This window comes from Lepus europaeus, chromosome 22, assembly GCF_033115175.1.
Source record: "Lepus europaeus isolate LE1 chromosome 22, mLepTim1.pri, whole genome shotgun sequence".
Taxonomy (NCBI): Eukaryota; Metazoa; Chordata; class Mammalia; order Lagomorpha; family Leporidae; genus Lepus; species Lepus europaeus.
Genome location: NC_084848.1, coordinates 33,864,085 through 33,877,265, shown reverse-complemented (window position 1 = coordinate 33,877,265; position 13,181 = coordinate 33,864,085). Strand labels below are relative to the sequence as shown.

The 13,181-nt window shown below is 57.9% G+C and overlaps 1 protein-coding gene across 1 annotated transcript in view; it reads left to right on the top strand.

The window, feature by feature from the left end:
- Positions 1 to 13,181, top strand: part of PLEKHH1 (pleckstrin homology, MyTH4 and FERM domain containing H1) — a 53,018-nt gene that overhangs the window by 31,265 nt on the left and 8,572 nt on the right. The window contains exons 12-23 of the mRNA XM_062181147.1: positions 530 to 640; positions 1,886 to 1,972; positions 2,272 to 2,433; positions 6,731 to 6,811; positions 7,083 to 7,265; positions 7,602 to 7,710; positions 8,536 to 8,648; positions 9,271 to 9,447; positions 9,686 to 9,783; positions 10,553 to 10,730; positions 11,189 to 11,344; positions 12,276 to 12,376. Coding sequence (XP_062037131.1) covers positions 530 to 640; positions 1,886 to 1,972; positions 2,272 to 2,433; positions 6,731 to 6,811; positions 7,083 to 7,265; positions 7,602 to 7,710; positions 8,536 to 8,648; positions 9,271 to 9,447; positions 9,686 to 9,783; positions 10,553 to 10,730; positions 11,189 to 11,344; positions 12,276 to 12,376 — 1,556 coding nt within the window. The remainder of the gene's footprint in view (positions 1 to 529; positions 641 to 1,885; positions 1,973 to 2,271; positions 2,434 to 6,730; positions 6,812 to 7,082; positions 7,266 to 7,601; positions 7,711 to 8,535; positions 8,649 to 9,270; positions 9,448 to 9,685; positions 9,784 to 10,552; positions 10,731 to 11,188; positions 11,345 to 12,275; positions 12,377 to 13,181) is intronic.

The following is a 13,181-nucleotide window of genomic DNA, read 5'->3' as shown; positions in this document are numbered from 1 at the left end:
CTTGCTCGGAGCTTCTCGTGCTGTGTCTCATTTGTCCTCAATCCTCTTGGATTAATGCTCCATTTTACAGATGGGAAGCGTGAGGCTCAGAGACATGCTTCTTCATGCCAGGACCAGCAGTAGTAAATAAACATCTGTCTCACTCCCCAGCCCTGGCTCCACACATCCCTGTCCTCACCCCTGCATCCAGCTTGGCTGTGCTGCACGCTGTGCCCCACACCTGCCTGTCCTCGCTCCCTCCCTCCTCTGCTCATCCTGGAAGAGAGGCTGACCTTCCTTCCAGAAGCTCTGTCCTAAAGCCCGCCCAGGCCAGCTTCTCGCAGCCCCTGGCGCGGTGACCCTTCCACAGCAGGTCCCCGTGCTTTGTTGGTCCTCTTTATGGTCGGGCACAGGGCCCTGAAAATGCACAGTAGGTGCTCAGGCATTTTTTAAAAACTGATGACAAAGACAGGACTCTGCTGGACCCTTGTGGCCAGGAGCCCCAGGTGATGTCCCCGTTCTGCGCCCCCGGCCCCCTCTCACCCCTCAGGAGTCGCTGGAGAAGTCGGGCTACCTGCTGAAGATGGGCAGCCGTGTGAAGACGTGGAAGAGGCGCTGGTTTGTCCTGAGACAGGGACAGATCATGTACTACAAGTCCCCGGTGAGACGCTCCAGGCCCAGAACTGTGCAAGAGGGGTGGGGAGGCAGGAAGCCGGAGGGCAGAGGTCTGGCAGGTGGGAGAGCAGCACGCGGGCCCAGCAGGCAGGCAGCGAAGGCCGTTCCAGGCCGGTTGGCCCGGCTCCCTCTTCAGAAGCTGATTCCTGCCGTGCCTGGTGCTGTGTGAGAGCACGGCTCTCAGGCCGCCCTCCTGTCGTCTGGGTTGCTGCAGCAGGCAGGGCCATTGCCTCTGGACCTCCCTCCTCTGCTGTTTGGAATTAAGGAGGCTTGGAAGCTGGCAGCTAGTCTGACAGGACCTCCCTGGAAAACCAGTTTTAGTGTCTTAACGAAGGCAAGAGGGCTTGCCTCTTGTGCAACTCCGTCTAGTTGGTAGTGGCTGTCTCCAGTGCCATACTATAGATTCTCAGTCTGTATTGCTCCATGAGAAGTGTGCCACAATTGATTAGTCATGTCTGTAACGGCGCTGGAAAGAATCACTGAGATAGATGAGGGAACTTCAGAAATTTCATGGAAAATGGAATTAAAAGGTGTTTGGATGTGAAAAAAATTTTGAAACCATGCATGTGTTTTACTTAATACATGTTTTCCACGAATATTTTAAAAAATACCTTTTGACACACCACTTATTTTCAATATCTGATATGATGGATATAGTAGAAAATTTAGTAGCTTTATAATTCAGTAATAACTTGATGACTTCTGACTCAATTTTTTTATTTTGAGAGAGAGAGGCAGAGAAACTTATAGAGAGACAGCTCTCATCTGCTGGTCCACTCCCTAAACACCCACAACAGCCAGGAGGCTGAGCCTGGAGCTGGGCCCTCGGCCTAGGACGCCCACGTGGGTTGCAGAGCCCCAGCCACCTGAGCCATCCCCGCGGCACCCAGGCTGTGCGTTCTCAGGAAGCTGGAATTGGGAGCAGAGCCAGGACCCAACCCGAGGCACCCTGATATGGGATGCTGGCATCCTAATTGCTGTCTTAGCCGCTAGGCCAAACGCCTGCCCCTGCCCCCGACCCGATTGTAAAGGCTCACTCTGTCCTCTCCGTGCCTGTGTCAGGGGGACTCACGTTTCTAACTGTGGCTCCACTCAGCTAGACCCGGAATCCAGGGCGGGTTGTCCACCACACTGTGGCTTTTCCCCTTGCCTGTGACCTGGAGTACGACGTGAGGGCGAGTGACACACAGTGTCCACGCTCCGGCCGCTATCCCCGGTCCTTCCTTTCCAGAGTGATGTCATCAGGAAACCGCAAGGTCAAGTGGATCTGAACTCCCGCTGCCAGATTGTCCGAGGCGAGGGGGCGCAGACGTTCCAGGTGAGCGTGCCCTAGCAGCCGGCGTTGCCACTGGAAGAGGTGCTGGTTCTGACCATGGCTGTGGCTATGGCTGTGACTGGGACAAGGATGGGTGCACGTGATCAGCGCCAGTTTGGGAGTGAAAGGGGAATGTGACAGGTGTGAGAGACGAGCACTGGGGGCAAGGCAGGGAAGGACATGTGGAGGGGGAAAGGGAGGGAGCATCGGGAAGCAGGAGGGCCCTCCCCACGGGTCCCTGACGCGTGCTGCCCAGCGCCGCTGTCTGCTGTCTCCCTGGCCTGATGCCTCCCCCTACACAGCTCGTGTCCGAAAAGAAGACTTACTACCTGACGGCAGACTCGCCCAGCCTGCTGGAGGAGTGGATCCGCGTGCTCCAGAGCCTGCTGAAGGTGCAGGCCACGGGGCCTCCAGCCCTGCCTCAGGGCGGCACCAAGCCCACCGTGAAGGGCTGGCTGACCAAGGTACGGGGTCGGGGCCGCGGAGCGCCGGGCTGCTCTCTGCAGGAACGTCCTCCCGGCGGTGAGCCGGTCGGCCTCAAACACCGGCTGACCTGGCGGCACGAGGTGACCGCGGGTGACTCCCAGCAGCTGTTCTAACAGGGGAGGGGAAGGAACGCCTGTGCCCCTGTGGGGCTCATTGCAGGCTGCCCAGCCACCACAGCACAGAATTCACAGCGGGAAGGAGAGACCTAGGTGAGGGAGGGAGGCAGGGAGGGGCACTTGAAGACTTGGCGTATCCCAGGCCTGCCCTAGAGGCTTTTTATTTAGGGCCCTTCTGGTTGCAGAGCGCGGAGGTGCACTCGTTAGCCCTAAGGTGAGGGAAGTGAACCAGGAAGCGCCTCAGCTAGACCAGAGCACCTGCAGGAACTCGCAGGCTCTCTCTGCCACTCCCCCCACCCCTTCCGCCGGTGCTCAGGTCACCACTGCCAGTCTGCAGCTTCTTTTCCCTCTTGATCGCCCTGGGGCTCAGCTTCCTGGGGCCCCGCCCGCCCTCTGGGCGTCCTGTGATCTGTGGCCTCCACCAGCCAGCAGGTTCCTCCTATTTTCCTATTCACAGAGGGGCCATCTGATTGGCCTGGTTTATCTTTTTTTTTTTTTTTTCTTTCTTTAAGATGTATGTATTTATTTGAGTTACAGAGAGAGGGGGAAAGACAGAGACAGATCACTCCCCACACAGCCACAATAGCTGGGGCTAGGTCGAGCCGAAGCCAGGAGCCCAGAATTCTCTCCAGGTCTCCCACATGGGCACAGGGGCCCAAGCACTCTGGCCATCTGCTGCTGCTTTTCCCAGGCCATAGCCGGGAGCTGGATCAGAAATGGAGCAGCTCGATCTCCAGTTGGCCCCCATATGGGATGCCGGCATCGCAGGTGGTGGCTTTACCCACTATGCCACAGTGCCGGCCCCTGGTTTATCTTTTAATTTATATAAAGTAATCACGCTTATCTGTTGGGCACAGTGTGACATTTCGGTGCTGTGTACTGTGCGTGGTGATCAGATCAGGGTACTTAGCACATTTATCGCCTCAGATGGTCGTCATTTCTTTGTGTGGAGAGCGTTTAACGTCCTCTCTACTAGCTGCTTTGAGACAGTCGGTTAGTTGCTGTCAGCCGCGGTATCCTGCTGTGCTCTAGAACACTGGGAGTTATTCCTTCTTTCCAACTGCACCCCAGTACCTGTTCACTAACCATCCGTACTCCTACCCTCCCTCCTGCAGCCTGGATAATCTCTTATAACTCATTTTCCATGAACTTTAAAAAATCTCTTACTTATTTTCAATTTTATTTGAAAGGCACAGAGACACAGATGGAGGGAGCGCTTCCATCTGCTAGTTGATTCCCCACATGCCTGCAACAGCCATGGCCAGGCCAACCCAAAGCCAGGAGCCTGGAGTTCAGTCTGGATCTCCCACACGAGTGACCGGGACCTAAGTATCTGAGCCGTCATCTGCTGTCTCCCAGGGAGTGTGTTAGCAGGAAACTGGATCAGAAGCGGGGCTTGAACCAGGCACTCCACTGTGCGCTGCGGGCATCCCAAGTGGCACGTTAACCACTGTGCCAAATGCCTGCCTCCTAGCTCATCTTTTAATGGCAGATCATGGGTCACAGAGTACCCCAAGGAGAGCTGGGGTGCCACCTGGTACCTGCACGGCACCCTTGTTGTGAAAGGAGGTTTCAGGGGTGCACGTTTGGCCTAGCAGTTAGGATCCAGTTAAGGAGCGTGCGTTAGGTGCAGTGGTTAAGATGCTGCTTGGGACGCTCGCATTCCATAGTGGAGTGCATAGGTTCAAGTCCCAGCTCCGCTCCCACCACCCTCCTGCTAACGTGCACCCTGTGAGACGATGGCTCCAGTACTTGGGTTTCTGCCGTGTACACGGGAGTCCCAGATGCAGTTGCTGGCTCCTGGCTTTAGCCTGGGCCTGACTGTTCTAGGTATCTGGGGAGTGAACCAGTGGCTGGGAGCTCTTTTTCTGTCTCTGTCTCTCTGCCTGTCCAATAAATAAAAATGTTTTAAGGGGCTGGTGTTGCACAGCAGGTTGGGCCACCACCTGCAATCCTGGCATCCCGCACGAGGGCCAGCTTGGGTCCCAGCTGCTCCACTTCTCTCTCTCTCTCTCTCTCTCTCTCTCTCTTTTAAGATTTATTTGAAAGGCAGAGTCACAGAGAGAAAAAGAGACTGAGAGACAGAGAGATCTTCTATCTACTGGTTCACTCCCCAAGTGGCCACAAAGGCCAGGGCTGGGCCAGACTGAAGCCAGGAGCCAGGAGCTTCTTCCAGGTCTCCCATGTGGGTGCATGGGTCCAAGAACTTGGGCCATCTTCTACTGCTTTCCCAGGCTGTAAGCATGGAACTAGATTGGAAGTGGAGCAGCCAGGACACGATCCCACACTGGGATGCCAGTGTCGCAGGCAGTAGCTTTTACCCACTATGCCACAATGCCAGCCCCTTCTTGCTCCACTTCTGATCCAGCTATTAACGCACCTTATAAGGCATTGGAAGACGACCCCAGCGCTTGGACCCCGCTACCCATGTGGGAGACCAAGATGAAGCTCCTGGCTTGGGCTTCGCTCCACCCCTGCCATTATTTGGGGAAAGAGCCAGCAAGTGGTTCTGTCCCTCCCTCTCTCTAACTGCCGTTCAAATAAATAAATCATTTTTAAAGATTTATTTATTTTATTTGAAAGTCAGTTACACAGAGAGAGGAGAGGCAGAGAGAGAGAGAGAGAGAGAGAGAGAGAGAGGTCTTCCATCCGCTGGTTCACTCCTCAATTGGCCACAACGGCCGGAGCTATGCCGATCCAAAGCCAGGAGCCAGGAGCTCCTTCCAGGTCTCCCACGCAGGTGCCGGGGCCCAAGGACTTGGGCCATCTTCTACTGCTTCCCCAGGCCACAGCAGAGAGCTGGATCAGAAGTGGAGCAGCCGGGTCTCAAACCGGCGCCCATATGGGATGCTGGCGCTTCAGGCCAGGGCGTTAACCTGCTGAGCCACAGCACCGGCCCCAAATAAATCACTTTTCTTTTTCTTTTTTTTTTTTTTCTTTTTTTTTCTTTTTGACAGGCAGAGTGGATAGTGAGAGAGAGAGAGACAGAGAGAAAGGTCTTCCTTTTTTGCCGTTGGTTCACCCTCCAATGGCCGCTGCGGCGGGCACATCTCGCTGATCCGAAGCCAGGAGCCAGGTGCTTCTCCTGGTCTCCCATGCGGGTGCAGGGCCCAAGCACTTGGGCCATCCTCCACTGCCTTCCCAGGCCACAGCAGAGAGCTGGCCTGGAAGAGGGGCAACCGGGACAGAATCCGGCGCCCCGACCGGGACTAGAACCTGGTGTGCCGGCACCGCAAGGTGGAGGATTAGCCTGTTAAGCCATGGCGCCGACTTTTTTTTTTTTTTTTTTTTTTTTTTTTTTAACTTTTTGATAGGCAGAGTGGACAGTGAGAGAGAGAGAGAGAGAGAGAGAGAGAGAAAGGTCTTCCTTTTGCTGTTGGTTCACCCTCCAATGGCTGCTGCGGCCGGCGCACCGCGCTGTTCCGAAGGCAGGAGCCAGGTGCTTCTCCTGGTCTCCCATGGGGTGCAGGACCCAACCACTTGGGCCATCCTCCACTGCACTCCCTGGCTACAGCAGAGAGCTGGCCTGGAAGAGGGGCAACCGGGACAGAATCCGGCGCCCTGACCGGGACTAGAACCCGGTGTGCCAGTGCCGCAAGGTGGAGGATTAGCCTGTTGAGCCACGGCGCCAGTCATAAATCACTTTTCAAAAAAAGATTTAAAATCCATGGGGCCAGCACCATGGCTCACTTGGTTAATAATCCTCCACCTGTGGCGCCAGCATCCTATATGGGCGCCAGATTCTGTCCTGGTTGCCCCTTTTCCAGTCCAGCTCTCTACTGTGGCCTGGGAAGGCAGTGAAGGATGGCCCAAGTGCTTGGGCCCCTGCACCCGCATGGGAAACCAGGGGGAGGCACCTGGCTCCTGGCTTCGGATCAGCACAGTGCCGGCGGTAGCGGCCATTTGGGGAGTGAACCGATGGAGGGAAGACCTTTCTCTCTGTCTCTCTCTCTCTCACGGTCTATAACTCTACCTGTCCAAAAAAAAAAAAAAAAAGTTTTAAAATCCAGAGTGTCCTGTTAGGAGCCAGGTGGCATCTCCACAAAGGACTTGAGTTTGCCTGTAAGTGAATTCTCTCCTGTGGCTCCTCTTCCCTGGTCCTGGGTTTAGTTCCAGGGCCGTGAGGTTCTGATAAGGCCAGGTCGTTTCTGTCTTACAGGTAAAACATGGCCACTCCAAGCTCGTCTGGTGTGCTCTTGTCGGGAAAACCTTCTACTACTATCGGAGCCATGAAGACAAGGTAGCCCCTCGGCCTCCCACCAGCACCTAGTCTCCTGCCTGCCCCAAACCACTGGGCTGCTGATCCTGATGGAGACGGCCGGCCTCACCCCAACCCAGTCCCACCCCACAGCAGGCACAGAAGCCAGCCTTCTGGACCCCCACCCCCAGCCTGCATGGCCCACGTGTGTGGCCTGACCCAGTGCCGCAGCCACGGTCCCCAGCCCTACAGAGCTGAGAGAGACTTGCCCACCCCGCGCCGGCTCTCTGTTCACGGAAGGCTGTGTCCACAGCGACCCCTGGGCCGTCTGCCCGTGCGGGATGCGCGCATCGCGGAAGTGGATCGCTCGTGTGACTCAGATGAGGACTACGAGGCTGGAGGGACTGGCCGGCTGCTGTCTTCCCACTGCACGCTGGTGATCCACCCCCCAGAGCACAGCCCCACCTACCTCCTCATAGGCACCAAGCATGAAAAGGTGAGGGAGGGGCTGGGCCTCCACAGCTTGGCCTGTGGTTCTCCTCTTCCTTTCTCTGACTCCCGAGCTTCCTAGAATTTGAGTTTATTTCCCTCTGAGACACGTGGGCAGTTGATATTATTATTTGAATGGGAATGTTCCATTATACTGAGTTCTCTGCATTGAGTAGCATCTCTTTCCTGGGGCCGTGAGAAAGAACCACAGACTTGGAAGCTTGGATTCATGTTCCCTGGAGACCAGTGGCCTTGACTCGTGCCCGTCCCGGGACGCCTCCCCGGAGCCCTTCCTGCACTCTTCCCGCCCTGTCCCCATCCTGTGGTTCTCACCCTCTTCCAGGACACGTGGCTTTACCACCTCACGGTAGCTGCAGGCGGCAGCAGTGCCAAGGTGGGCACTGCCTATGAACAGCTCATTGGGAAACTGATGGATGGTGAGGGGGACCCAGGTAAGGTGAGGGTGGCCATTCCTGCTGGGGGTGGAGGAGGGTGGTTGTGTGCTTGCTGCTTCAGAAACCAATCAAGGCACTGTTGTATCCTGAGGCTGCCTGAACAACATCTGAGCTGCAGAAGGACGTTCGCCTCCCAGGCTCCAGGGCCCTCTGTCTGTGGCCAGCACACGGAGGTCACCCTGCATGGGGTGGGCGGGTTTGACCCGGGAAGCAGATTCTCCAGTGACCTGGGTAAATGTTTTACTTTGTTCAGCCGGCAGCTTCGCCGACTGGGCGGAGGGTTGAGCAAAGAAGGTAGCTGGTTAATCTGCAGTTGGAGTTTGTTAATCAATAAATGAAGGATACATTGGGATCAGGCTAACCTGGGCCTGGGAAGTTTGGGCTCTTTATTTTACTGCTGATGTCTTGGGGCCCTGAGGAGCTAACCCAAGGCCCACGCCCACATGCTCCCTGCTGCTGCTCCCGGGTTTGTTGGCTCCAGGCCGAGCTCGCTGTGCTCCAGGCAGACGTGGTGCTGTGAGGAAGCGGCTGGCCCTGCACACACATGCGTGCACAGACACTTGTACCACCCAAGCCCCCCGCAACTGCAGCTCTCTGTGCAAAGCAGTGGCTGCCTTCCTGTGAGCCATGATGTGTGTGTATGTGTGTGTGCATGCATGCGTGCGTGCTCACTGCAGTGCCCACTGCATAGCCACCGCCAAGGATGACAAGCCAGCACAACCCAGCTGTCCCAGCCTTCCCCATGGTGTGAAGTGGCGGGAGGGGGGGGACGGGGTGGCAGCAGGCTCGCTGCTCGGCAGTAACTGCGCCTGGCTTTGGCAGACTCCCCACTCTGGAGGCATCCCACGCTGTGCTACACCAGACACGGGCTGGCCGCCTCCCTCACCACCCTGCCCTCCGAGGCCCTGCAGACCGAGGCCCTCAAGCTCTTCAAGGTAAAGTGGGAGCGTGGCCCACGCCCCTCGGCTGGCAGCAGCCTCGCTGTGTATCCTGACTCTGCCTGCAGGGGCCGTGGGTGCCCCAGTGAGACGCGGGTGGAGGAGACGCACACAGTGAGGGGAGCCCACAGGGGGCTCTGGAGAGGGTGAGAAGGAGAGTCCCACAGGGTGCCTGGAGTGTCGTCCTCTCACTGGCAGGTGTGGGGCACCTCTGCCTGGGAGCTCCCCTCCTCTGTGGGTAACGGCAGGGGAGTCCAGGTCCGTGTTGCTCTGGACACAGAGATTCTGACCTATTTCAGAATGTTCTTTGTACCCATCTGAATTTTCTATTTTTTATTTTAAAAAATTTGCTTATGTAAGCATGCTTATGTCTTGCTTATGTAATGGAACCATCTGAAGAAGGGAAGAGTCTATCCCAAAGTCACCGTTTTCAGCAAGCACAAATGCTCCCCAGCACGAAGGGTGCTGGCTCTCTGAAGGGGCTGTCTGCCCGTGAACTTGAGCCCCAGGGTAACGGCCTCCTCTGTCCACCCCTCTTGGAGCAAGAGACCCCATTCCTGTATGAGGACAACAGCAAGGGGTGTGGGTCTGCCCATGCCCACTGTCGCCCTCCTGCCAGTCTTGCCAGCTCTTCATCAACGTGCCCGTGGAAGCTGCCTCGGTGGACTACCACGTGTCCCTGGCCCAGACGGCGCTGCAGGTGTGCCTGGTCCACCCCGAGCTTCAGAGCGAGATCTACTGCCAGCTCATGAAGCAGACCAGCTGCCGCCCCCCTCAGAAGTACTCCCGCATGCAGGTGCGCATCCCCTGGGCACGACAGTGGCAAGGGCTGCCCAGGAGGCGCCTGGGCCATGGTGCTCTGAGCCTCGCCAGTGGGCAGCCTCTGTGCCCCGGGCTGCCCCAGTGCAGTGAGAGTGTGCATTTTCCATCCTGGAAGAGCCTGACCGAGGTGGCCTTCCCAGAACCCGTGAGGGTCGGGTGGAAGGCTGGGGGCACACGGACCCAGTGCTCACCCCCGCTTCGTGCCCTGGCAGTGCTGGCAGCTCCTGGCTCTGTGTGCCCCCCTCTTCCTGCCTCAGCATCACTTCCTGTGGTACGTCAAGCAGCAGCTGCAGCGCCACGCAGACCCCCGGTGAGTGAGCACCATTCCCCTGCCGCGCCCGCACTACAGCAGGGACAGGGCGGGGCCAGCCTGTGGCACAGCAGGTTAGGCTGCCACCTGCAATGCTGGTGTCCCCACGTCAGTGCACCTGCTGCCTCGCTTCCGATCCGGCTACCTGCTAAGGCATCTGGGAAGACAATAGAAGGTGACCCAAGCATTGGGCCCCTGCTGCCCATCTGGGAGACCAGGATGGAGTTCCTGGCTCCTGGCTTCAGCGTGGCCCAGCCTTGTGGCCATTTGGGGAATGAACTAGCAGGTGGAAGAACTCTTTCTGTCTCCATCTGGTTTTCAAGTAAATAACTAAACCACTGGAGAGCAAAGAGGGGCCAGGGATACCAGGACAGAGCAGACTGCTCCTCACGTCTGCTCGGGGTGCAGAGACCTCCCCCAGGGGTGTGCATCATAGGGCATGTGGAGGTGGGGCGTGCTGAGGGATCGCTGCATACCTACCATGTGTCCATGGGCGTTTTGTGGGGCCCCTCAGGTGAAGCCACGTTGTCCCAGAGTATCCCCAAATGTTCGTTCTGTTGCCACGTTCTGGCTTCTGGAAGAAAATGATCCAGGTCAGCAAGCTGCCACATACGGGTCCTGCGTGGCCAGTTAGCACCCGCAGAGCAGCGTCTTCCGGGCTTTGCTCACAACCTGTCCCAGCTAGTTTTCTTCTAGCTAAGTCTGGGTGGAGACCTCAGTGCCTTGGTAGAGACTCCAACATACCCCTCTTCCCGTCCTGTGTCTTCAGGAATGAAACTGGCCAGTACGCCACCTACTGCCAGCGGGCAGTGGAGCGGACCCTGCAGACCGGGGAGCGAGAGGCCAGGCCGTCGCGCATGGAGGTGGTGTCGATCCTGCTGCGGAACCCCTTCCACCACTCCCTGCCCTTCAGCATCCCCGTGCTCCTGGCCAATGGGACTTACCAGGTGAGGGCTGGGTGCACCCCCGCCCCGCCCCGCCCCTGTGCCAGAGGAGAGTATTTCTAGGCCTCGTGGGTGCTGCGCCTCCTTAGAAGTGATGGGTTCTTCACAGGCAAACCAGCACAAGCGACAGGCCTGGCTTCTAGGCCTGGGAGGAGGGTGGTTGGAAGAAGAGAGCTTGACACAAGCGTGTCGTTGTTGGGTGCCCCGGAAGTAGCTCTTTAGAACCCATTGCGTGAACAGGAAAGCAGTGACGGTGACCATGGAAGGGCCCCCCGCAGACTGACAGCAGAGGAGGAACCAAGCCTAAGTCTGGTCCAGGGCGGGCAGGCTCAGGCTCCTTGCGTGCTGGCCCTCGGCGTGAGCGTCCGGAAACCAGCTTGCTCCTGCCTGAGCTCAGGGCCCTCCACGGCCTGGGGGCTCCTCGGGAAGCCGGCCTGGGTGAGAACGTCTCTCCCCGCCAGGTGGTCGGCTTCGACGGCTCCTCCACCGTGGACGAGTTCCTGCAGCGGCTGAACCAGGAGATGGGCATGCGCAGGCCGTCGCACTCCGGCTTCGCCCTCTTCACGGATGATCCTTCCGGCAGAGACCTGGAGCACTACCTGCAGGGCAGCGTCAAGGTGACGGCCTCCCCACCGGGCGCAGAGAGCCACACGGGGGGGTGGGGACAGAGCCCGGCGGGCAGGCGTCCGCTGTGGAGCAGCCCGTGTGGCGCTGAGCCCAAGGTGCTCCCTGGGCCAGGACTTCTGTGCCGTCCAGAGCTGCTGTGTGCTCTTGGCTTAGGAGACGAGCTCTCTGTGGCCCTGCCTCCCCGAATGGCTCTGTAGCACCCAGGGCATAAGTATGCCCCTTTCAGCTCCAAGTATGGACAGGCAGACCCCACCAAGCCTGCCGCCCGTCACGTCCACCTGCTCCCCAGCGGAAACTCTAAGCCTAGACCCACAGGCGTGGCACTGTATGCAGGCCCCTCCCCTCTGCCCTGCCAGGCCCATGCTTACAGGTGCAACCATGTTTTAAGGAGGTGGGTCTTTATGGTTCTTCTCTATAAGTAAAGGCCCTTGACTGGGATGTAAGGCTGATCCCGAGTGTGGCCTGGGTTCTGGGGCTGGGAGGGTGCTGAGTGTTGGTGGGAAGGTTCTGGCAGGTGTATTTGCATCATCTGCCTTCTTCCCTGCAATGGGACAAAGCCTTCTATAGTCTTTTCCTTGCCTGGGAAAGCCACGCCCCTCGTCTTCTGAGTGCCGGGGGCATCTATCAGGCTCTGCTGCATGGCAGCCTGTATGTGCATCTGCTGAAGCGGAAACGGGCGGTCAGCGGGATGGAAACGGAGCTCCGTGAGCGGCCGTGGTTGCTGACTGGGGCTGCCCCCTCGCCAGTGGCAGCCGCCTGCCTCGCTTTGCTGCTCCCCTGCCCAGGGCTCCCGCCCCCTGTCTGTCTGCAGGCACCCCGGGTGGGATCCTGGAAGCCTGAGGCCCTGTCAGGGAGCGCACAGGCCAGCCCTGCTCTCCCACTCGCTCCTCTCATGAGGAACTTTTCCTTTGCCTCTCCAAGATCTGCGACGCCATCTCCAAGTGGGAACAAGCGCTGAAGGAGCTGCACCCCGGAAAGACGGAGGGGGGAACGCGTGTGGTGAAGCTGATGTACAAGAACAGGTCCTGAGCACTCTGGGGGGGGGGGGCAGGCATGGGGGGCCGCTTCTGGGTGCCAGTCCACCTGCCTGGATGGACGGTCTCCCCTGTGGGCTGAGGGGTCCACAGATACCTGCTGCACGGTGGTCACAGGTGGGGCCCAGGCTGGCCCTGCTCCCGAGCCCCGCGCACTCCTGGGCAGCTCGGACATTGTCTCTGCACGGCCGCACCCATGCACGTGTGCACACACCTGCCACGGAGACACGCTGTGTGTTACCTTGGGAACACACGAACCGCGCGTGCCACCTTATGAGAAGGAAACCGGGAATGAGCACCAGGTACTTACAGCTGAGTCAACAGCTCAGATTCCAGGGAAAAATGAGAGGTCTTTAAGAGTTTATGGAAAAGTGTGTATTATTTAAAAAAAAAAAAAAAACTATGTTTGCATTTCAGGGTTTTTTTCCACCAAAAACCTTATCTTTTAATTGCATTTTCCACCAGCTTTTTAAAGTGCCCTAGTAGGAAGTAGACACCTTGACTTTCTATCAATTAGAACAGAAAATTCCATCCCGGTGTATCTAGGCAAGCACTGTCCATTCGTCTGTTGGATCCGCACGCCTGCAGTGCCCTGATGGGCTGATCCACGCACCCGCTTCCCCACAGCAGGTGCAGCAGTCCCGTGGTATACGCAGAATCAGCCCCGGGAGCTTCACGGCCCGTGTCGCTGTCCCCCTGTGTCCCAGCAGGAGCAGGAAACCGGCTCACTCATGATCCGATTGCTGCTTGTGTGCATCGGGGAGGCAGAGCCCTCATCCGGGTTCGTGTCCCG